At 42.7% G+C, this 22,664-nt stretch overlaps 1 protein-coding gene across 1 annotated transcript; it reads left to right on the top strand.

The window, feature by feature from the left end:
- The first annotated feature begins 772 nt into the window (after positions 1-772).
- NAA30 (N-alpha-acetyltransferase 30, NatC catalytic subunit) lies at positions 773-21,745 on the top strand. Its single transcript, XM_014871418.2, has 4 exons — positions 773-2,005; positions 9,268-9,391; positions 11,391-11,446; positions 18,338-21,745. The coding sequence occupies exons 1-4, from the start codon at positions 1,088-1,090 to the stop codon at positions 18,473-18,475; spliced, it is 1,236 nt and encodes a 411-aa protein (XP_014726904.2). The 5' UTR covers positions 773-1,087; the 3' UTR covers positions 18,476-21,745.
- Positions 21,746-22,664: the final 919 nt, after the last annotated feature.

Raw genomic sequence — 22,664 nt, 5'->3', positions numbered from 1 at the left:
TAGACATTGGAATGGACTGCCCAGAGGGATGGTGGAGTCACCATCCCTGGAGGTGTTGAAAGAAAAAGACACTAAGCTATTCCAGAGGATCCAGAGGAGGCCACAGGGATGGAGAAGGGTCTGGAGGGGCAGCTGAGGACACTGTCCAGCCCAGAGGTCAGACCTCAGAGCGGCCAAAACTTCCTCAGGAGAGGCAGGGCAGGAGCAGGGTCTGATCTGTTCACTCTCGGTGTCAGGAGCTGAGGGAACAGCAGGAAGCTGAGCCATGACAGATTTAGGCTGGATATCAGGAAAGGTTCTTCCCCCAGAGGGTTCTGGGCACTGCCCAGGCCCCCGCGGGAATGGGCACAGCCCCAAGCTTGACACAACTCGGAGCTGGGACAACGCTCTCAGGCACAGGGTGGCATTGTTGGCGTGTCCTGTGCAGGGCCAGGCGCTGGACTCCATGATCCCTGTGGGTCCTGCCAGCTCATGATACCCTGAGTGTGTGAAACACTGGCTGTGCTCATAGACTGCACTCAGCGATCTCAGAGACGTTTCCAACCCAGCTGGTGCTGTGACTCCGTGACCCTGCCGCTGATTCCGTCCCCCTGTCCCCCTCCTTGTCCCCGTCCCCGCCCGAGGCCCGCGCTCCCCGCACCGGGACCCGTCCGAGGGCGCCGGCCCCGCCCCGCCCCGCCGTCGCCAGGCGCCGCCGCCAAGAGAGGAAGTGTCGTAAGGGCCGACAGGAACTGGCCGCGGGTTTTACGGCCGCGGCGGCCGCGCTTGGCGGCGGCGGAGCGGGAGCTGCCCAGACGCGGCGGTGAGTGGCGGCGGCGGGGGGACCCCGGGCCCCGAGCGCTCCGGGAACGGCCCCGCCCGCGCCCGCGGGGGGAGCGGGGCAGCCGCCAGAGGGGGCGGCGGGGCGGCGAGGCGCGGCCCGGGCACCGTGCGTGCCTTTGTTCGCGCCCCCCCCCTCCCCCCCGCTCCCCGCCGAGCGCGGCCCGTGAGGCCGCCGCGCCTCCCTCCCACCTTCCCGTCGCCCCCGTTCGGTTTGGCGCCCTCCTCCTCCTCCCCGGTGAGTTTGTGTCGGTCTCTCCTGTAGGACATGGCCGAGGTACCGCCGGGGCCTAGCAGCGTCCTGTCCCCGCAGGGGGACACGCTCTCCCCCTTCCCCGGAGGAGGAGGAGGAGGAGGGGGGACTGCTTCCTCCTCCTCCTCCTCTGCCACCTCCTATGCCGCCGCCGCCGCCGCCTGCACCGGCGCCCAGGACGAGGAGGCCGAAGAGGAGGAGGAAGAGGAGGGACCCGCGGGCGGACGGGAGCAGCAGCAGCGCGGAGGAGGAGGAGGCAGCGACGGCGGCAAGGGGGGCCCGCAGCACCGCCACCACCACCGCCACCACCACCACCCCCCGCACCACAACCACCAGCTCAACGGCCTCATCAGCCCCGAGCTGCGGCACCTGCGGGCCTCCCTCAAGGGCAAGATCCTCGGCTCGGAGGCAGGGGCGGCCCCCGAGGGGCTGGAGAACAAGCGAGCCAGCAAAACAATGGGCTCCGGACAGCAGCAGTCGTCGCCCCCCACCGCAGCGCCCTGCTCGTCCCCCCACGCCAACCACCTCCCTCCCCAGGGAAGGACTGCACCCTCTCCTCCTCCTTCTCCCCCAGCTAAAGGGGACAGGAGCCAGCCTGCTGCCACAACCACGACTGCTGCTGCTAAGACTGCAGCCCGCAATGGGCTGGCAGGAGAGACTGGCTTGGAGGAGGAAGAGCAGGAGGAGGGGGATGAAGGAGGGGAGGAGGAGTCCCTGCAGCTACTCTCCGGGTCCTTAGCAGCAGCCTGCAGTTTGAAAGGCTCGGGAACGGACTGTCAGCCCGAGGAGGACCTAACGATACGATACGTCCAGTATGAGTCAGAGCTGCAGATGCCCGATATCATGAGACTGATCACCAAAGATCTGTCTGAACCCTACTCCATTTACACATATAGGTATTTTATCCACAACTGGCCACAACTTTGCTTTTTGGTAAGTGCCGGGGGGAGCCGGGAGGGAAGGAGTTGGGAGTGGTTTGGGGCTGGGGAGGAGAGGATGGAAGGGTTGACGTTTGTGGAAATACTTTTAATAATCTTTTTGTGGGTAAGGCCGGGCTTTTTTGGAAATACCTGTCTCCTTGTGACTGTGCACGTGCAAGTAAAGCATGTGCCCGAAGTTCTACATATGTTAACACATGTTTTAAATGGTAGGGAAAGGGCTAGGATACAGAAATTCAGGGCTTCTAATCTTGGTTTTGACATTGACTTTTGTGACCTTTGGTAGCTCATTTTATGATTCTATCTGAGTTCCTGGGCTTAGATTTGAAAAAGAAAGTACTTAGTCCACTAATGCCTTGTAACTGCTTGGTAATTCTTGCACAATGGCTTTAAAACTGACTAAAGCAGGGCTGGCAAATAAATGTTAAGCGATAGGTGGAGAGGCACTGTGAAAGGTTTAGTAGACTTTTTGATCTGTGAGCTTACTTTGACAAAGACAAGTCCAACTGTGTTGCTTTTACAGGTGTGAGAGTGCTCACAGCATGCAGGAATCCTCACGCTGGCTCCCTGCACTAACAACGTATTTAGTGTTGTATTCTTCCTACTGCACTATTGAAAGGCTGGTTTAGCTGCCCCCCTGCCTTCCTAAATGTTTAGCACTTTTTGTGTCTCAGTTGCAGGCTTTTAGGATAAGAATTCATCCACAGGTAAATGAAACTGAGTAGAAGTTGGCCTGAGGAGTGTATGTGCATGATTTGCTCATAGGAACACTTACGGCTGCAAAACAGAATGTTTAGGGGAGTTTGTGGCACTTCCTTGCTAAAGAAAATGAAGAATTTGTCTCTGTTGATGTTTTAATTAAGGCTGGGACACCCTTTTGTAATGTCTGATGTAGCCAGAGCCAAGACACCCTTCAGTTCAGGGGTGTCTCTGAAATTTTGATAGAATATGAGTACAAGAGGTGAGGCTAATGGAGTCCATCTGGCCTTAAACTTCCTGTATGTTCCTGGTTTAGGATCTAGTATAATTTATAGCAGGATTGACATGGTTTATAGGAGGATTTTCAGAACTGTGCCTCTTAAAACCCTGCAGAGGGAATACAGTCGGATTACAGGAAGTTGAGCAAAGCAAGAAGTTGACCTTTTGGAACAAAAAAGAATATGAAAGCATTGGAGAGCATTGTTGGATGCAAAGTCATGTTTGCCATTACAGGGATGCTGATCAGAGCACAGTGATGTTCTTCAAACCCTGAGCTCTGCCTGTGGCTGATTTACCTCATACTGAGAGTAAAATGCTCAAGAACTACAAGTTCTAACTTGGAGCATCAGGTGTACCCCGGTAATGCCAAGGCAATGTTGGATACTCTTAGATCACAGTGCATTTGTTTAGACTTTCAGTAATTATGAGGGGTGTTTTTGTCAGGGAATAACTGGAGAATCTTGTTGTGAGAAGAGCAGTGACAAGTTGTTTGACAGAGAAGTAAAACAGATGATTTCTAATAACTGCATTTAAAGAGTAAGATATCACTCAAGGAAGAGAAAGCTTATTTTGTAGTGACAGTTTCATTTTTTGATATCCTTTAATGTACTTGCCATTTTTTTGGAAAGGTGAAACCATGTAAAGTACATAAAAGTGTAGAGAATAATATATGGCTGTGAGTGTCTGAAGCCAGCAAATTGTTATCTGCTTAATAATTTGAAGGTCTTGCAGCATGCTGAGTCAAATTCATGTGTGGGGTGTTGGGGTTTTTTGTGACTGGTTTTAATACTTTTGAGGTTTGTTTCTTGAAAACTTTCTGTTCTATACCATATAATTTGTTCCTGCAGTTAATGGATTCCTGAACTACTTATCTCTAATAAATCGCTTTAAAATATTTATCTTCAGTCAGGGACTGCATATTTCAATTAGCAGGAAGTGTCAGGATGGTGAGCATGAAGCTTAGTGCCTGATCTCAGAGAATCGTTTGTCTTTAATGCTTTGTGACCCCACAACCTTCTGGTTTCAGGTTTTGGCTGGATTTTCAGTGTTTTGGGAAGAGGGGTTAGCCTGTGATTTGATTGTATTTGGAAAAGGGTCTCTAAGGGTTCAGTCAATTCCTTTGCTGAATTTCACCATCACCATTTGAAAACTCTTCCAGAGCACATTCACCTGTCTTCCTTGTGCTGTCGTGGCACATTTTCTTTTCTTTCCCTGTGAGGAGAAAGGACTGACACCACTGAAATTTAAGATGGGATGTGTATTTTCCCTAAATAATCAGCACTTGCCTCTTTCTGCTGGTTTATTCAGTGGACCACCTAAAACATACTTTCCCTGTTGTAACAATGCAAAGCTAATTTCTGGGGACATTATGAACTTTATTGCATGGTTTTGAAACTTGCTTCGTTTTGGTTTGGCCTGCCCAAGCTGCCCAGTTGCTCTAAGAGCTGGTGCAGCCCAGGCTGCCACTTGTTTGTCCTTTCTCCTCACCTCCCTCTTCCTGTCTTGTGCCAGCCCCTGTGTTTCTGTGATTTTTGGGAGCCAAGATACCCCTCTGACCAGCATTTACTTGTGAATGTGTGTGTATTTAGCTGTTTTAGGGTGATGCTCTTGGTTTAGAGCTCCATATATATTCCTGTAGGATGTCTCAGGCACCGATGCAAGAGAGGGGTGGGAGTGCCCAGCTGGAGAGAAGGCAGAGGACCAGCCCTGTAGTGACCAGAGCTTTTCAGGCTCAGACCACTTCCTAACTGTACACTCAAGTTAATATTCCACTTTAAAAGGACCTGGAGATACTGGAAATCTTAAGTCTGTATTAAATTCAATATCGAATTTATCCACATAACTCTTATCCTGACTTTAGGGGTAGCAACTTGGGAGTACTGCTCAGTGCTGAGGTGTCACACTGCAGCAGTATCTGGGCTGTGGCAAGGTAATAACATTTTCCTCCATAAACTTCCAGTGGAAGGTGTCCCTGTCCATGGCAGGGGGTTGGTACAAGATGATCTTAAAGGTCTTTTCCAACCAAACCATTCTGAGATTCTGTAAAACTCCAACTGTCAGGTTAAACTCATGTTTTGCCTGTCTTCAGAAGAGCAGGTTTGCACTGTGTATTAGGTGTGGGTGCCCATTAAATGTCTGGTTTTTACTTATTCTCAGAAGCTCTGTCAGCCCAGTTTCTCATCAAATGATAACCACTCCTCTGCCAAAAAATGACAGGGGCAAGGGGCATCTTGTGTTTCATGTGAAGCATTTTTAAGCAATGTTACATCTTCATCCCCAGATGGATTGTAAATGCATTTTCGACATTGTAGCTTTCTTTTAAAGTGGTTTTGTAGCTTCTAGTCTTAGCAGTGTTAAAGTTCTGAAGCTTCCATTTCAGACTGATAAATTAAATATTTCAGATAATTGTTTTCAAAATCCTTTAGCGTGGGAGAGGTGAGCTTAAGCAACCTTGCTCTGTAGCAGAGTTTGGATAAGAGAGAATGTAATAAAAGCAGAGTTCTGGCTGAGTGTTGTAACCTCTCCTGTAATTCACTGTACCACTCAGCTGCCTTTTAAGAAAAATCTAGAAAATCTGTGCTTTTATTGGGTTCTTAACTTTGCCACTAGCTATAGCAGCATTTATAATTTAAACTTTCACAAGTTTAAAAATAACCTATTAATTCCATGTAAGTGGTTTTAAATGTGTTGTAAATCCTAAATGGCTGCAGTTAAGTCTTGTTTTATACTAATACTTTGCATTTCTTTTTAAATTGGATTTGATTCAAGCGTCTTGGTGTGTTGAAATTAAGTCTTGTAAGACATCATCCCTGCTCTTCAGTTGTGGAAAACCTGGGGCTTAAAGGAAGAACCAGAAAAGTTAGGAGGTTGTCTGAGAAGTCTTCTTGGCCTCGTGGCAGGTGTAGGAAGAAGTTTTGTAGGAGAATTTGCAAACTTAGTATTCCAGTTTGTTTTTAGGAGTGATCACGCCTTGAGACAGTCTCTCACTGGCGGTGGCTCTGTGAGAACTGAAGTCCCTGCAGCACCTGAGCAGGTGACAACAGCCAGGGCAGCTATTCCAGAGGGTGCTCCTCACACAGGAGGGAATTGCTGGTGTCCAGGTTGATGGAGTGGAGGCAGAGGGACCGGGAAGAGCTGTGGCTGAAGTGCCGGACATTTAAACCATTAGCCCGAATGTATCCTCTGGGTAACACGATCCCTAAATGTGAGCCAGTTCCTACCGAGCCGGGGCTGGGATACTTTGGGATGGACTCGGGTGCAGGTGTGAAAGGAAAATGCAGTGCAGCAGTGCAGGTTCTGCTGTGTTTGAATTGCAAAATATTTCCCTTTTGGGGCTAGTTGGCTGTTTTAGTCTCCTTTAAACAAAATTCACAGGATCTGGATATTAAATGCATACTCAGACTGTGGCTCACAGACATAATGCCATCCTTGATAATGAAATTAATACAAATTGATTAATTCTGTTGAAAGTAATGTTCTTGCTGATGTACAGACATTTCTCTACTAGTTCTTCCAGTATATTAAAATCTGGCTTGTTTTAAGCATTTAAACTTATTCACAGGAACAAAGATGATGCAAATATTGGATTTGGATTCATGTATGTTATTCGTGCTACTAATAACCTAGTATTGGAGTGAATCTTAGAGTACTCTGTGAGTTTATAATTTATAATAGTGACTTAAGCTGAATTCTGTTTGTAGAAAATTGCATGTTTAGAAGTACTCTCACATACCTGAAAGGAAAATTTGGCCCATGATTATCTTTTCCTAAATGATGTTGTGTGGGAGCTACTTTTCCTCCCTCCTCACGACTCTCCCTGTTTCAGTCTGTTTTTTTTTTTTTTTTATTCACACAGTTTAACCTTCTCCAGAAAATTAAATTGCCAAGTTTCATATCACAGTTTAGGTTCATTTCCAGCTTTAGATAAGGTTGGAAAGAAAGAGAAAGGAGAGGAAAGGCAGCAAAAACCCCTCTAAGTAAAGTGGAAATGCAGCACTCCCTTTGTGAGTGGAACAGGTGCAGATTAACTGCCAGACTTACCTGCCTAAAGACAGAGAAATAGATTTAAGTGTTTGGAGAGCTGGTAACAGAGTCATTCTTTATTCAGTTCTCTGGCAGCAGTGGTAAAACCAGTGGGTATTTGCTTCTTTGATCACTCAAACAAAATTCTTTGCTGTTCATTTAGCATTTTAAATATATGATTCATGAATATAACTTTTCTGAAAAGTGCCCTGGACAAGAAAGAGCTCAGATATGAAGTGTCTAGATTGTCACTGGTCCTGAAGCATGTTAAAAAAACCCAAACATATATCTTAAAAATTCTCCACATAACTGTTAGGATCAACAGTTTGCACGTGTTCACTCCGGGGCAAAGCACAACTTTGCTAGTTTGTGGTGTGCTTTTTTTTTTTTTTTAGTGAGGTATAAGATTACATCTAGGTACTCTGCATAATTATAGCAATGTTCTGAGCAGTCTGTCTGATGTTACTCTTTATTTAACTCCCTGCTTTTCTCAGGTCTGAGCCGAGATACAGAATTTGCCTTGAGCTGAAACTTTGCATACCCTGTTTGAATATGGGCACAGCTCCTCTTTTCTGTGGAATAAACTGTGTTTTGGAACAAATGAAAGAGTGCTTAGAGGCTCTGTGTTTCAGTCCAGTTAGATCATGCTACAGTTTTTGTTTGTTGTTTTAAGAATCACTGGTTAGATTGTTCAGGGTTGTTCTTGGATACTGCTGAAATGTGTTTTCCTGCCAAATAAAAACTTAGCAATAGTTATATTTGCTTCAGCTACATTAGAAATGGAGTTAGGATCATGCTGTATCATAGGGTTTTGGAATTGCAGCCTGTACTTTTTTTGGCTGCCTCGTTTCACCTTTGCTGCAGCTCCTGTTTGACAGCTGACTTGGTTCATAACCCACCGTCCAGGAGGAGATGCTCAAATACTTTATTCTTTTTGGGGTGAAGAGACCGTGCCTACAGTCTGACCTGCAGGAAAGAATCTTCTGTCCATGGAGCTTTAGCCTGCAAGCTGTGCACAAAGGTTCAGGTGCTTGAGTTTTTACCACAGCCTTGGGAGTAGTGAGCTCTGGGTTCACAGGTGGCTGCACTGAGGCCTGGCAGTGCTGGCTCCAGCAAGTCCTTTTCATTTGACGTGTCTTAGAGTCGTAAATTTGGATAATCCAGCAGCTCTTGTGCCAGCACATGCTTGTGCCAGTCATGTGCTGTAGTCCTGGTTTAGCTGCTGCACTTGGGCCCAAGGCTGGTCCTCCCTGCAGGTCTGTCAAAGGCTGTGGATCCACTCACACGCCCATATCTAAAATTATGAGTTTCTTTTTATCTCTTCCCATCTTTCCTGAGTGCACAGGAATTTGTTTTCCTCTTGGATGCTGTCCCACTCTGCAGCACTACTCAGTTTTACTGCTGCAGGTTATAATGTCATTAATCCCTTATGCTGCCTAATCCTACAGTTAACATGACTTAGTTTTCCTTTCTCTCATGGTAAAATTTTGGTGAACACAGCGGGTGTGTAAGTGGTTTGATGAGTGTTTGGGGAGGAGTTGGGCCCTTTCCTTTTTGGGGGTTTTCTTGTTAATATTTCAGGATGCCGACGTCTCCTTGACCACGGTTACTGTGACAATGCCACTGGGATTAACTGCCAGTGTATAGCTCTTAACAAACGAAATCTCCCAATAGTTAAAGTCTGTGAAATTAACTGTGCTTTTTTGTTTGTTCTCCGGGTGTCATAAGACTGAAAACGACAGTGTCTAAAGATTAAATGCAGCAACACTTTTCTCTGATCCTTTATGGCCTTGACATTAAAACCAGACAAAAATTAAGCATGTTATCTACCACGGCCCTTGTACAGGAAAATTCAGATTGCTATAAAGCAGGAATGGACTTTTTTCCTCTGCAGAAGCCCATATGAAAGGGTAATTTATGCCTTAACCTGGTCTTTTATTTTATTTATTTTCCCTTTTTGATCACACGTGTTCTTGTCTGTAGACTTTGTGAAATCATAATATGGTTCTCTCCAGGAATAATTCATTGGTTGTTAATTGACTTGGAACTTTATTGGAATGTAATAAAGCAATTAAGTCTTTCAATCATAGTAATACTTTTGGAGATGCTTTTAAAATTTACGTCGTTACCTTTTCATAGCTATATACAAACAAATTCTGTGTGCCTCTTTCACTTGAAAAATGAACTGGTTTACTGCTTTTGGCAGCACTGTGGATGCCAAACTGAGAATTCCATCCGTGTATGTTTGTCTTTAAGGCCATGGTAGGTGAGGAGTGTGTAGGTGCCATCGTCTGCAAGCTGGATATGCACAAAAAGATGTTCCGCAGAGGTTATATAGCCATGTTAGCAGTGGATTCCAAATACAGAAGAAAAGGAATTGGTAAGAATAGCCTTTTTTATTCTTTCTTCCTTAAATCCTCTAGCTGGGATAACTGTAGCTGTCATAAAGATTTAAGCTGAACTGAACTTCAGGATGTTGGTGCTTTGTGTGTCATCCCTGCCTTACTCAACCACACGAGCTCCCCAGTGGCTTTTCTGATTTTGTTAAAATAACCTGAAATGCCCTGTGAGGTTCACACCTGGCATCTGCTAAGGCTGAAAAGAAAGGCAGGCAGCAGCCGCTTACCTCTGCCACTACCAAATAACAACAGTGGGAACTGCTTTGTGGTTTTGTGTGTGCCCTCATCACTGTATTTCCATGTTGTGTTCAGGTTCCTCTTTTACACTGAACTTATTTCTTGACTTCCCTCTATAAATTATGCATATATTACCCATCAGGGAGAATGTATGGAGCTCATTATTGGATTAATCATGGAAGAAAAATAGCTGTGTATTGTTACTTGAATGATTGAAATGGAGATCTGTTTTGTTGGGAAGTTACATGCTAAGGAAATCATTCTTGGCAGGGAGTTTGCCCTTCCTCGTTAATCAGTTTTGCCCTGGTGAAGGGATTTTCATTCTAACACCAGTTAGCCAAGTTGGTTTAATTAAATATCTGTTCTTATGGAACTTAATTTTTTCATGCTGGTTATTGTGAAATTGCATTTTGTAAGGTATTTTTAACTAAATGTAGATGTCAGCTCTAAAGCTTAGAACTGTGCTTCACCACTCATCCACAGCTCATGCTTCTGTGATTAAAGACAAAATTACTTGCAATCAAAAAATACAGTGATCCATTGCAGAATGTATCATTGTGTTTGCTCTCTTCCAAAAAAAACCCTCCAAAAAAACACATTACCACGACTGTTCAAGCATGTGCAGATTTTTTTCTTTCCCCAGTGCAATTCAAAAGCCATTGTTGGTTTCTGTAGAGGAGCAGAGGAAGAGGATACTGAGAAATCACTGTGTCTCCTTTCCTTTTAGCTGAGTCATGAAGGAGTCTGCCATAATTTAATTGCAGGTGCTTGGATTCAGAAGTAAATGAGAGCTAATGCTGTTGTTATGATCACTGCAAGACTTTCCACTCACTTTAGTCAGTTTGTTAAATTAGAATTACATACATAGAATTTCTCTTTAAAACCTTGCTTACTCTTATATGGTGATTTTTTTCCTACATTTGCCACCTTGCTATTTCTCAAAGTCTGCTGTTAATCTGAAGCTCTGCTTTAAATGTAGAACAGTTTTATCATAACATTCAATGAAAATCTTAATTGATTAAAGTTTTGAGAATATTTTAAAACATTCTGTAGATTGCTTGGGGTTTTTTTTCCTTTTCCATAGCCTTCTTATGGAAGTGAGATTTATGCAATTTCACTGAACAGCAGTTTTTTCCACTAATAACTTTGAAATCAACTTTCAATTTCACTCCAATTCTACAGATAGGGATATTACATTTGTAGAACTGTTGTGAAATAGATGACAAATAATGATAAAAAAATTAAACTAATGCTTGACTGAGGGGAAGGGATGGGTTTCAAGAATATTATTAGATACCAGCAAACCCAAATGGGAGTGAGCCATAAGAACAATGGTTTCATAAGTTCTGTTACTAATAGAAGTATTTGTTTTAGTAAGAGGAAATTCCCATGGAAGATGAATGTCCTTCAAGTACATGCCAGCAGATTTTGACTTTAAATGCAACAAAAAGGAATGAATCACATCTTGGAAGGCTATATTTAACACCATGTTGAGCTTAGCAGCCTGTTTCTAATATCCTTGTGCTACAAGAATCTTGCACTTGAGCTGAATCTCTGGATAACTTCACAGATTATTTTAGTGTTCAAACTTGAGACTGCAGCTTGACTGCAACTCCTTGTTTTTCTTTCCTCCCTGCTTTCCCCAGGTGTCATGTCATGTAGGTAGCACACATTAGTCATATATAAACTGGCATTTTTGTTTTGCACTGCAACTCTTGACACTTACTGAAATCTGTGTTTCAGGTACAAACTTGGTTAAGAAAGCTATTTATGCTATGGTTGAAGGAGATTGTGATGAGGTAAGATTTTATAATCAAAACTTTCATAATGTAAATGGTTTGCACTCTCTTGTATGTGGATTCATGTCACAGGTTTTTCTTCTACAGGACTTTCCTTTCAGGTGGGAAATAAGTTGGTAAGAAGCTCCTTTATAATAAAAGGGAAAACAACCTCAAAAAGAAGTATGGCACAAATAGGAGATGGACTTTCTAAATTTGTTCTAAGTGCTGAAATTCAGCAATTTACCTTGTGAAGCTGCCTCAGCCTTCACTCAGGCTCATTTTCCTGCAAGGGCCCCAGTTTGAGCAGTGAGATGAGCATGTCCCGTGTAGCCCTGCATCCCTTCAGAGTACACACAGCCACAGAACAGTGTGTGCTGTGCTGCTGCAGAATGTGGATTTATCACAGCCACTCATCAGGCTGTTCTGACACTGCACAGAGCAGAGCTGCTGTGGGTTAGCACAGCAACACAGCCGTGCAAGGAGAATCACTGAATCACTGGCAGACCTCCCTGCCATAAAAGTTGTTACTCTTTTACCAGATTACAGTTCCTGCTTTTTTAAAAAAATATAAATACATACATAAAGCACCTCTATGGTTATGTGCCTTTTTTAACTTGTGAGGAACTCTCCCTACATCTATCCATCCATCCATCCATCCATCCATCCATCCATCCATCCATCCATCCATCCATCCATCCTCCTTAACCAGGTTATCTGTCCCTTTAATTCCATCTCGTTGGCACAATGCAGTTGTTCCTGATGTGTGAGCGCTGTCATTTCAGTGTGTCATAGTTAATGAGCCTTTTATCTCTCTGTTATCTCACTTCAGCTGCTCCCTCATTGTCCCACTGCTTCCTCAATTGTCCCACTGCCCCGTGGGGAAGTTTCTTATGCAAAGCTACAGTTGGTGTCCCAGGACTTCTGGCACACGCTCCAGTTTATTTTTCCACTTGTGTTTCACCTCTTGCAGCATCCCTGCCTGTGCTCTGGCTTCATTCATTGGGAGATTTATTCTCCCCCTCAGATCCCTTCATGCCTCTGCTTGCTGGTGTCTTCTTCCCCCTCACCTTCTAATTTATGTTGTACTTGGGCAGTACAGTGCAGTCTGTAATTCTTTTAAGTTCTTTATTTTGGCTTCTTGCTTCTATCATGGTTTCTAAAATGCTCTCCTCTAATCTCTTTAACTACTTGCCTGCACTGAACTAATCAAAAGGGTGGTTGGTTTGTTTTCCCCATTGCTTTCCACTATGGTCTTGAGTTGATTTCCCATTTCTAGACTAGTCAAGGTTTTTTAAAAATTGCCAAATACTTGGGGATCAGGTTTACAATATTCACACCACAGCTGCAGAAGTGAGATGCAGAGAAAGGAAGTGAATTGCCCACTGTTATTAGAGAGTCAGTAGTAGAACTGCATGTTTCTACTCGAGCTCTGAGTTGCAGTAATTACTGTATAATTACTGATTGTCTGTGTGCTACTTCTCATGTAAATTCATTTCTGGATTGGACTGTCTAACAGGTGACCTCTAACAGTAACCTCTTCTGTGTCTTTTTCCTCTACCACTGTCATATTAATCCAAGAACCCTTTTTGCTGTTTTTTTATCTCCATAAACATAAGATAAATGTGATAAGGGTTGCAGGTCTGCAGTGAGGCCTCATTAAGTCTTAGTCACAGATTTTCATCTCTGGTGCTGTATAAATGCTTTGGACCAGGGGCAGAGGGCATTCCTCAGATTCTCTCTCTTTATTCAAAGGCACTACAATTACAATTCAGACTCCTTGAATTGTGTGCTGGATGGGGGCAGCCATGGGTTTGGAGCTGCTGTTTGTAGAATGATGATTCCAAACTCATCCCCTGCTTTTGGGGGGCTTTTGCACCAGCTGAGTCTTGTGCTGGCACTAAAGTTTGAACAGGGAGCCCTTTGGGGAGCATGGAATACAAGCAGAGTATTTTACTGATTTTTACTGATTTTTCTGTGCCATCAATTGAGGCATACCCACACTTATTTTTATTTATGTTGTTTATTTCCATTTAACTTTGGTTTTCCACAACCAAACAGCCAATGTTTCCATGTTTTGTTTTTTTTCTTTGCCACCAAGTAGACTTCTTCCACATAGCCAAAATGGTGCAGAATGAGGATGTTGGTTACTTGTACTACATGGTGGAGTGCTGAATTTTCAGTCAGACCAGAATCTGAAAAATCTAACTAGGCACCCATGAAAAGCTCTGCTCAACTCTTGGCTCTCACCAATTTTCACAACAGTTGTCAGATCAGTTTCTGATTAATTGATGCTTAAAGCTCATCAAAAACGAAGTAGTGCATCACAATAATTTTTGTCTGTGTGAGGCATATGAATAGTTTAATCATCCCTGCAGCTTTTAAGGTATTTTTCTACATCTTTTAATAAAATCAGAATCCTGATGGAAATAAAAAGATACTGCTTTTTGAGATAAGATGGAGTGCAATTAAAAGCAAAATGCTATTTTCTGAAACTTACTTGGAATAGGATTAAAAACATGAATATGCAGCTGTGGGTGTCGTGAAAAATTTCCAAAGGCTGCTTGGAAACTCTTCCCTTCAATCTAATTATGGCATAGATGCAGTAAATAGACTTAATTTTAATAACTTGTGGCATATAATCTGATAAATGCCTCACTCAGTGTGTTGCTTTTCGAAGTATCACAGATTTGGCTTTGGAGGTACCAGCATTGAGTCCTGAAAAACAAAGGATTTATACAACACCACAGATGAAAATCTTGACAAATCACAGCTGATAGGTGGCATTTCAAAGCCTGCTGCAATGTTCTGGTGTTTAAGGACTTTTTTTCTTTCCCCTGTAGGCTGTTTTAGTGGGAATAAACCAAGGCAGGCCCATGGAATGAGTGATTTACAGTGGTCAGCACCCTGCCTGAGAGGCAGCTTCTGCTGGGTACAAAATCTTCCAAAGGGGTTGTTTCTGTGGGAAAGCTGTGGAGTGAGTAAGGGAGGAGGTGAATTGACTGGAATGGAATCTGTATGCAGGGGAGGAGCTGGCCATGGCCTACATTAGAATAGAAACCAGGGAAGTGATCTGGTGTTGGGGGTGGGTGCTTGAACCAGAAATAACCTTCAGGCCTGAAGAAAGTAACAGCAGCTTCCAGCTGGAGTGTCTCTATATAACATTACAAAACGTTGGGATCTCTGTTTTGTATTTTTTTTGTGACTTTCTTAGGTATTTGATGTTCATGAATTCTGATATTTGGGGTAGTGAACTGTAATGGGCTGAGTTTCCAGTAGATCACAGTGATTTAGGATAACTCTGGGCTGCTTGCATAGAAAAGATGAGCTGTGGAAATAAATCAGGTGAACAGTTCTACTTCCAGCTCCAAAGTTTTGGAAATATTTTTCTTCCAGTTTAGAAAAGCATGCTGCAGCAAGGTGGGTATCTAGCTGCTTTTTGTACTGTTTTTGCTGGCAAGCAATTTCCCAAAACTACAGCTGAAGACCATCCTGTGGAGCTTTTACATCCCTTAATTACAATTAGAAAGGAGGAGTTGTTCATATGCAGGTTTTCCATCTGTAACAAATGACTGAGGAACCTGCAGACAATCCATTCACTTTATATTAATGAAATAATGTACCATGCAAGTGGTAACTAATGAAAATAAGACTCCAGTAAGTGGGGACTTCAAAAACCTTTTTTTTTTAAGCAAAAATGTAGAACGTGAAAGGCAACCACAGATTCTCATGGAAATTCCCATTGAAACTTTAGGGTGATTTAGAGTGAGGTTTTTGACCACACTAAGTAGGTGTGTCATTTTAATTCAGCACCACACTAGTAAAAATGAAATGTCTATTTTTATGGAATACTATTTGAAATCATTACATTACTGATATTTTTAGTTTCTCCTTAACCTACAAAACATATAAAGTATGAATTGGTAGATTTTGGGTAGTGCCACTCTTTATTAAAAAGTTAAGGCAGTTTGAATTGATTAAGGACACTGGACAAGCTCTCATAACTTGAATCTGATGATCTGTCAGATTTTAAAGTAAGAATGCCAACCTCTTCTGTGAGTGCTGAGAGGACTTTGTTCATTTGATTTGGCTGTATCCATTCTATGGCTTGGTTTTTAAACTTGAGTTCCTTCAGAGTTTGAACTGAAGAAGCACAAAAGCTTGACCACTCCAGTTGGCTTCAGTTCAGGAATAAATTGTAGGTATGAAAATGTAGCAACAAGGAACATTGCACTCCACTCTTAATATAGAAATCTTCTTGCTTCTAAACCCAGTAATATTAGAGTTGAGCTAAAATGTTAGGTTTATGAAATTTAAGATAAAAGAGAATGTCACAACCTTAAGATAGTTGCAACTTGAGCAGAAGATGCTGTTAAATCTAATCACATCTTTGCTGCCCTTTGTGGGGGGTTACTGTGTTATCAGAGGATTTAACAGGCATATATTTACAACAAAATCGACCCACAAGAGCAGAAATAAATGTAACAATTGAAGGTTTGGAGCTTGATTGAAAATCTCACACAGGAAGAGATTCTTCTTCACCAAAGGAAGCTAATGAAATCTGAATAAAATATGCCTGTGTTTCCTTTTCAGATAACAGAAACATGTCTTCAGCTGCAGTATGTTGAGATCAGGGAATTGCTTTTCATTGTGCTGAGACTTCCTTAGAAATACCAGAGCAAATCTCTTGCATTTGCTTTCAAGATGAGCATTCACTCAGGTAGTGGGATTCCAACAAACCTGTATTTCAACATTTAACCACTCCCTTCAGCTCAATCACCTGCAGTGCTGGAAGTGTTTTAGCATTGCCAGGTGTTGGTGCTTGCAGTTCAATAGAGTTATTACATCACTCTGCCAGGTTACTGAACCTTTGAGAGAGTGAATGCCCTTGGTAGCTGAGAGTTCAAATAAATAATTCTCTGCATGGTGGATCTACACAGCTCAGATTCCTTCTTTGGCTTCAATGTTTTGTTTAAATTGGAATTAAGGAGTTGTACAATAGAAAATAGCCCTCTCCAGCAAAGTGATGGTGCTTCCATAATTTGTTACAGATGAATAATTATCCATTTTAATGGATGAAGGATGTTAGGAGTACCCCATCAGCTCACAGGACATGCCAGTAATGTTCTGGGAGATGCCAACTAGAGAAATTCAATCTCTTATTCTTGTCACAAAACTAAGAATTGAATTAGGTTGTCAAGTGTGCAGCTACAACACTACCCTGCTGTAATTTAAGAACTTATGGTGATTAATATTTTAATGTGTGACTCTTAGTTCCTTTTTGTAAAACGAGCTGTTTCCAAGTCTTACATTGTTCACTGGATTGTTGTTCCCAGCTTTATTGTTCTTTCATCCCTACACTGAGAAACACAGGTGGAATTGCCCATTGGAATGTGGCAGACAGTGGTTAGACTGGTCACCTCCAGTAAGATTTAAAAATCCATTTAATGTAGATATTTGACTCAAAGTTTCAGGCCACTCCACCCACTGGCTGCCTTCTCCTTTCACGCTGGCTTAGCCACTCCTCAGACTTCAGAAAGCAAACCTCATGGAAAGAAAAAGGAAAGGTTTTCTGTCTGGTGGCTTTGGAAGTAGCTCAGGAACCAGCCTGAGCAGGAGAGGCCAGGGGGAAAGGGAAGGGGAATGTGTGCCTGAAGGCGGGGAGGCCACAGAAGCCATGAATTAGATGGATTTCACCTGCCCTGCAAATCTAGGCTAAATTTTGGTCCTGTGTTTTCATTCTATGGTCTTTGTACAGTGACCATCAGCTCCTGTTCAGTATGTGGATGTTCAGTGTCAGGGCGTGTATGGAGCCCAGTCCTTGTTAGTTCATCCCATGTTCTTGTGCAACCAGGATCTCTTGTTAATAGCAGAACCTTAAATAATTGGGTTGGACAACAGTAAAGAGGTAGAATTAGTTTTTATTATGTGGAGGGGGTGCAGGGCTTGTCAGTTATGGCAGAGTTCTGTTCAGTGCATGTGGAGAAAGAGAGAGAAAAACAATTCTGAATAATTCTGAAGTTTTGTGATTAATGTCTTGTAAAAGGCCACTGTAGGTTTTTGCCTGTGCATGAGAATTCTGAGACAATTTTGAGTCTTAATTTGGACTACTCTTGGACTTGGGTTTGGTCTGAGTTATTTCTGACAGGTCTTTCTGCAACTGGGATCTTACCAGCACAGGGGGAAAAATACAGAAAACTCTGCTTCTTATTCTTGTGTGCACTGTGATTTGGGTTTGGGGTATTTGTTGGTCCCCAAGTTGGATCAGGCTTGGAGCAGGGACTGGAACTGGATGATCTTGAAGGTGCCTTCCAGCCCAGGCCACTCTGTGATTCTTGTGTTGAGCACAAAAAAGTATTCACTGCAAATGTTGGGTCTTACATCTGGTGTCAATTGAGAGCTTTTATTTGCATCTAATTCAGAAGGATCAAGGGTCAAAGATACAAAATCATTGAGTAAATCCTCGTGTGCCAAGTTTTTGTGACATGCAGAAGTTCAGTTACTCATTCAAAGTATGTTTTGGCCCCTAGCCAGGTAGCCTAGGTAGCTTGGGTTTTGAGGGAGGATGTTGGGAGACAGGGGCTGTTTGGGATTGGTTTTCTGCCTTGTTTTTTACCCTGGTTACGAGGTGATGAACTGAAATTCTGCTTACAGCCAAGAACTAAAGTCTTAAATGTTGTTTACAATTACAGTTGTGAATGAACTGATATTTTTTTTAATGTGGGAATGAATGCTTAATGTGGAAATACTGCTTAATTAAGTAAAGATAAGAAGAAATTAATTCCATTCATTGCTAACAAACGTACCTTTAAATAAAACCTTTGGAATTGCAATTCAGCAATCACGTACTTGCAACTGCCGACTAACACGACACGCTTCTTTTCCTTTTTTTATTTCTTTTCTCCCTTAAAGGTTGTATTGGAAACAGAAATCACAAATAAGTCTGCTTTGAAACTTTATGAAAACCTTGGTTTTGTGCGAGACAAGAGGCTGTTCAGATACTATTTAAACGGAGTGGATGCACTGCGCCTGAAGCTATGGCTGCGTTAGGAGACCCCATCCCAGCGAGCGAGCGACGTCCCAGCAGCGCAGAGTTGTCCTTTGCATGCAATGCAATTTGTCCCAAATTGCTTTGCAAGGTGGACTCTTAGTACTTTCCATGCAGCTCTTAAACCTGTCAGTGTCCCATTGAGTGTCGCACACATTCGTTGCACTTTGGCATGGCGCATTTGTTGCGAATTAAAGCCGATTGTCTCAGACTCCGAGTCCTTTTGGTACCAGCCAGATGTGCCAGGTGATAGCCAAGATATGTTCATTCATTTGCAAGTCTGCTGACTCTTTAGGACATCCACACAGTGAACGTTTTATCAGAGAAAACCTGGATGGGAAACGCCGCTTTTGGTTCCCGAAAATTCGAAATAAAGCCAATGTAGATTGTAAAATTCTATAAGTATACTAACATTTCATACAAAAATTGCCATAGTTTTCTGGGGAAGAAGAAGAAGAAGAAGAAAAAGAAAAAAGGCTTCAATTTTAGGTTTTATTTTTCAATATTGAATTTTTCCATTCTTAAATATTGGTACCTCAGTGATTAGTGAATGAAAAAAATGTATTGTAGGGTGGGGTGTGTGTTACAACGAGTAACCATTAAATTGCGTCTGCCAGTGCCTGTATAGATAAGTATATTTGTCTTCACCTCTAAGTTTGGAGTGCATGCTTTTATTCTTTTACTTTCTTCAGTTGTCTTTGCAAGGAAAAAACAAATCTGCTTTTATTTAAATTCTGGATTTGATAATAAATTATTTCAGATTTTTTTATAATTCGGATACTTCTCCCAAACAAGGGTTTGGAAGGCCCTTCTTATAGCAAGAAGTGTGAGCTATTTTGAAAACCTTGAGTAGCTGCTAAAAGAACCTGGTGGCACCAGTGAATCTCTGCTGGGTTTGGATGCACTTTTTTCATTGAAAGAGTGAGGGACTTCTTTTAAAAGAAGATATAGAAAATTAATGTAAATTGGTATGATTTTTATTTAATCAAAATTATTGCTAGGAGCTCTGAGAAACAGCTATTTTAAGATAGTCAGAACAGGTTTTTTTCAGATTCAGATTGCTTTGCTTCAGTGTTCTAAAATGCTTCAATCTTTGGTTCTTGGTCTTGGAAATTAATTTCAAGGTATATTGTATTCATTTTTAGCTGCTCTCATTTTCTCAACTTCCATGAGCTAAATTATTGGGGGATTTTTTCCCCTCTAAAATCAAAGCAGCAGGGAAGGAATTCTGTCTCTCTTGCCTTCACTCTTGCTCTGTTTTTCTCTATTTTTTTTTCCATTCTTTGTTTGGGCTACATAGGTTTTACCAATACCCATCAGTTTTTTCAGTAATGACAGTGTCGAGGCTTTCTTGTTCTGTGTGGTTCCATAGCCCAAGTCTACGAATCAGTTGGGTTGGTTTTTTTGGTTTGTATTTCTGGGGTTTTTTTTTAATTTTGAAAGACAAAAATAAAGGTATTAGGTGATTTGTGGAAGCACCTCTGTAATCAGAGATCTCAGAATATTCAGAGTTGGAAGGGACCCACCAGGATCAAGTCCAACTCTGAGGTGAATGGTCCATACAGGGATCAAAGGATGAACTCAGTGAATCCACTCTCATGGAATCAAGCGAATTCTCCAGATTTGCCTTACTACACTTTTTTTTTTTTTTCTTTTTAGAGTTTGGTTTGAGTCGTGGGGTTGGTTTGGGGTTTTTTTTGTTTGTTTTCATTTTTGCTAATTACTGTACACTAAAAACAAAACCAACAAAACCCCTACCTCCAGTATCATTTGGAAAAGAGCCCTGTGCAGGAAAACTGGATTTGAGCAAAGCCGCCTTTTGCACAGACCAATCGCACATGGTGATGGACGTTTCTTACCATGTACAAATCATGAGTTGTATTTGAAAATAAAGATTTTTAATGGAAATTGGCCCTGCTGAGTTTTCTGCTTGTAGAGACACCATCTGTGCTGTCGAGGGGATCTGTTCCCCTCAGTAAAGAAAACTCATATTTAAAAAGGTGCCCAAGCCAAAGTGTAAGTGGGGTCCTGGACTCCCAGGACATGCTGGAGCTCAGCCTAAAGCCTGTGTGTAGCCACTGCTGCCTTGTGACACGATAAAATCTCTCCTAACCCTGCTCCCCCAGCGGTGCCAGTTTTTCTGGGTGGCTTTTCAGCAGTTTTGCTCAGTGTTACGGCTTCGATGCTGGTAGCCAATCCATTGAGTCAGGTTTGCCTCAGCTGTGGTCCAGGACATAGAGACTGCCCTGGAGCTGGATCAGGGAGGTTTCAGACCTTGCAAGCAGCTGTTGGGCTTGAATCACAAATTGCAAACTGGGCTGCCTTGTGTGTCTTGCTGGGGTTTCAATCTGCAAAGCCAGACAGGCAAGTTTTCTATTGGTTAATATTTAAGCCGTGGGTGTCTTCAGATTCAAAAGCTGACTTGGAAGTGAGCTGAAATCCCTCCTCACTGCCAAAAACATCCCTCTGGAGCAAACTTCAAATACAATTCTGGTTGGTTATTGTAAGAAGTGGTTGCTGCCATGTCTTTGTTGAAAATACTGAGCAAAATAGGTGCAGGTCTCTCTTTTTTTGTTTTTCAAAGAGCACATGGCCTGAAAGGTTCTGCCATGGCTGCAGCGTCAGAGTTCGCTGAAGGAGACACTCGAGCTGCATGTGTTGGGTCCTATCAAAAGATTTGTTCTCTGTACTGCTTGGGATTAGGAAATCAAGTGGGAAGCCTTGAATTTGCATTGATTTTCAAAAGGAATCTAGCAAGGAAAAGTTGGTTATTTCTCTTGTCTGTTGCTAAACACAGTTCTCTCCCCCTCGCCTTTTTGCATTGACAAATCTAACTAAGGAGTTGATTGCTTTTCTATTTAAATTTGCCCAAATGTTGCTACTGGCTGACGTGTCGGTCTGGATGTTTGCATTCATTATGTTGTTTTTTAAGAAATGATCAGGTTCATCACCTTCAAGGCATCATCAGATTGGTGTTGCAGAGTTATGTCAAACGATTTTTCAGGGCACTGCAAGACATTGCTACAACTCAGTGCTGTGTTGAAAAAACTTCAGGTCTTGTATAAACATTACAACCTATGTTGGAGTTCAGGTATCAGGTGGGCATCTATGAAAATAGCAAGTGTATCTCAAAATACTGGACTGCTGTTTTGAGTGGATTATATTCTTCTGTCCCTTTATCCTTTTTGATGAGAACAAAACCAGTGGGGTTACGAAATGTACAAGTTGTCTAAATACAATGCAGTCAAATAAATGGTTATGTTGTTTATCTATTTCCTTTTCAACGGGAATGTTCTAATGATTGTTTTGCTTTGTATACAAAATACAAATACACACTTGCTCAAGGCCAGGCTGAATGGGGCTTGGAGCAACCTGGGCCACTGGAAGGTGTCCCTGCCCATGGCAGGGAGTGGTCTTGAAGGTCCCTTCCAACCCAAACCATTCTGGAATTCTCTGACAGAGAAATGGTGGGAACATTTTTACAAGAGAAAACTGTCTATCATGACTTGATTTTAAAAATTGCCCTGTCTGTGTCGGGAGCATCTTGAACATCTTTTATTTGAACAATGTCATAGCTGACCTGAAATGGGCCCTTTTTAAATGGCTTTTGGGAGGTAAGGAGGGGGGTTTATTATTTTGCTTGCAAGTAAGCAAGAATTGAGAACTGTGGGAAGCCCTTGTGATGCTGAGAACTCTACTAAAAGCATACAGAGGAGTCCTGTATGTACTTAGAAAAAATGTACTTCTAAAATCCTCTCAAAGTACTTTTCATGCACTTTGAGCTTTATTCCCTCTACCATTATGTCCAGGCTCCTAAAACTCTTGAGAATTTGCCAGCAATTGTGCCTGAGTGGCTGTGTCAGAGGTGTGCAGGTGACTGAGGGCTGTAACCAACCTGCCAGAGACTGCTGCTCATCTGCCAGGACCTCCAAGGCTTTTCTCCTTCCAGTTTCTTTTATGGTTCCTCCCAGCTTCCAGCACCTAAAGAGGAACATTTTTACAAGGGTGGAGTGACAGGACAAGGGGGAATGGCTTCAAACTGACAGAGGGTGGATTTAGATTAGAGATGAGGAAGAAATTACTGACACTGTGGGTGGGGAGGCCCTGGCACAGGGTGCCCAGAGAAGCTGTGGCTGCCCCTGGATCCCTGGAAGAGTTCCAGGCCAGGTTGGATGGGGCTTGGAGCAACCT

The sequence above is a fragment of the Sturnus vulgaris genome, chromosome 6 (assembly GCF_052056855.1).
Source record: "Sturnus vulgaris isolate bStuVul1 chromosome 6, bStuVul1.hap1, whole genome shotgun sequence".
Classification (NCBI taxonomy): domain Eukaryota; kingdom Metazoa; phylum Chordata; class Aves; order Passeriformes; family Sturnidae; genus Sturnus; species Sturnus vulgaris.
The sequence above is the reverse complement of the archived record's forward strand: the minus strand, read 5'-3'. Positions and strand labels throughout refer to the sequence as shown.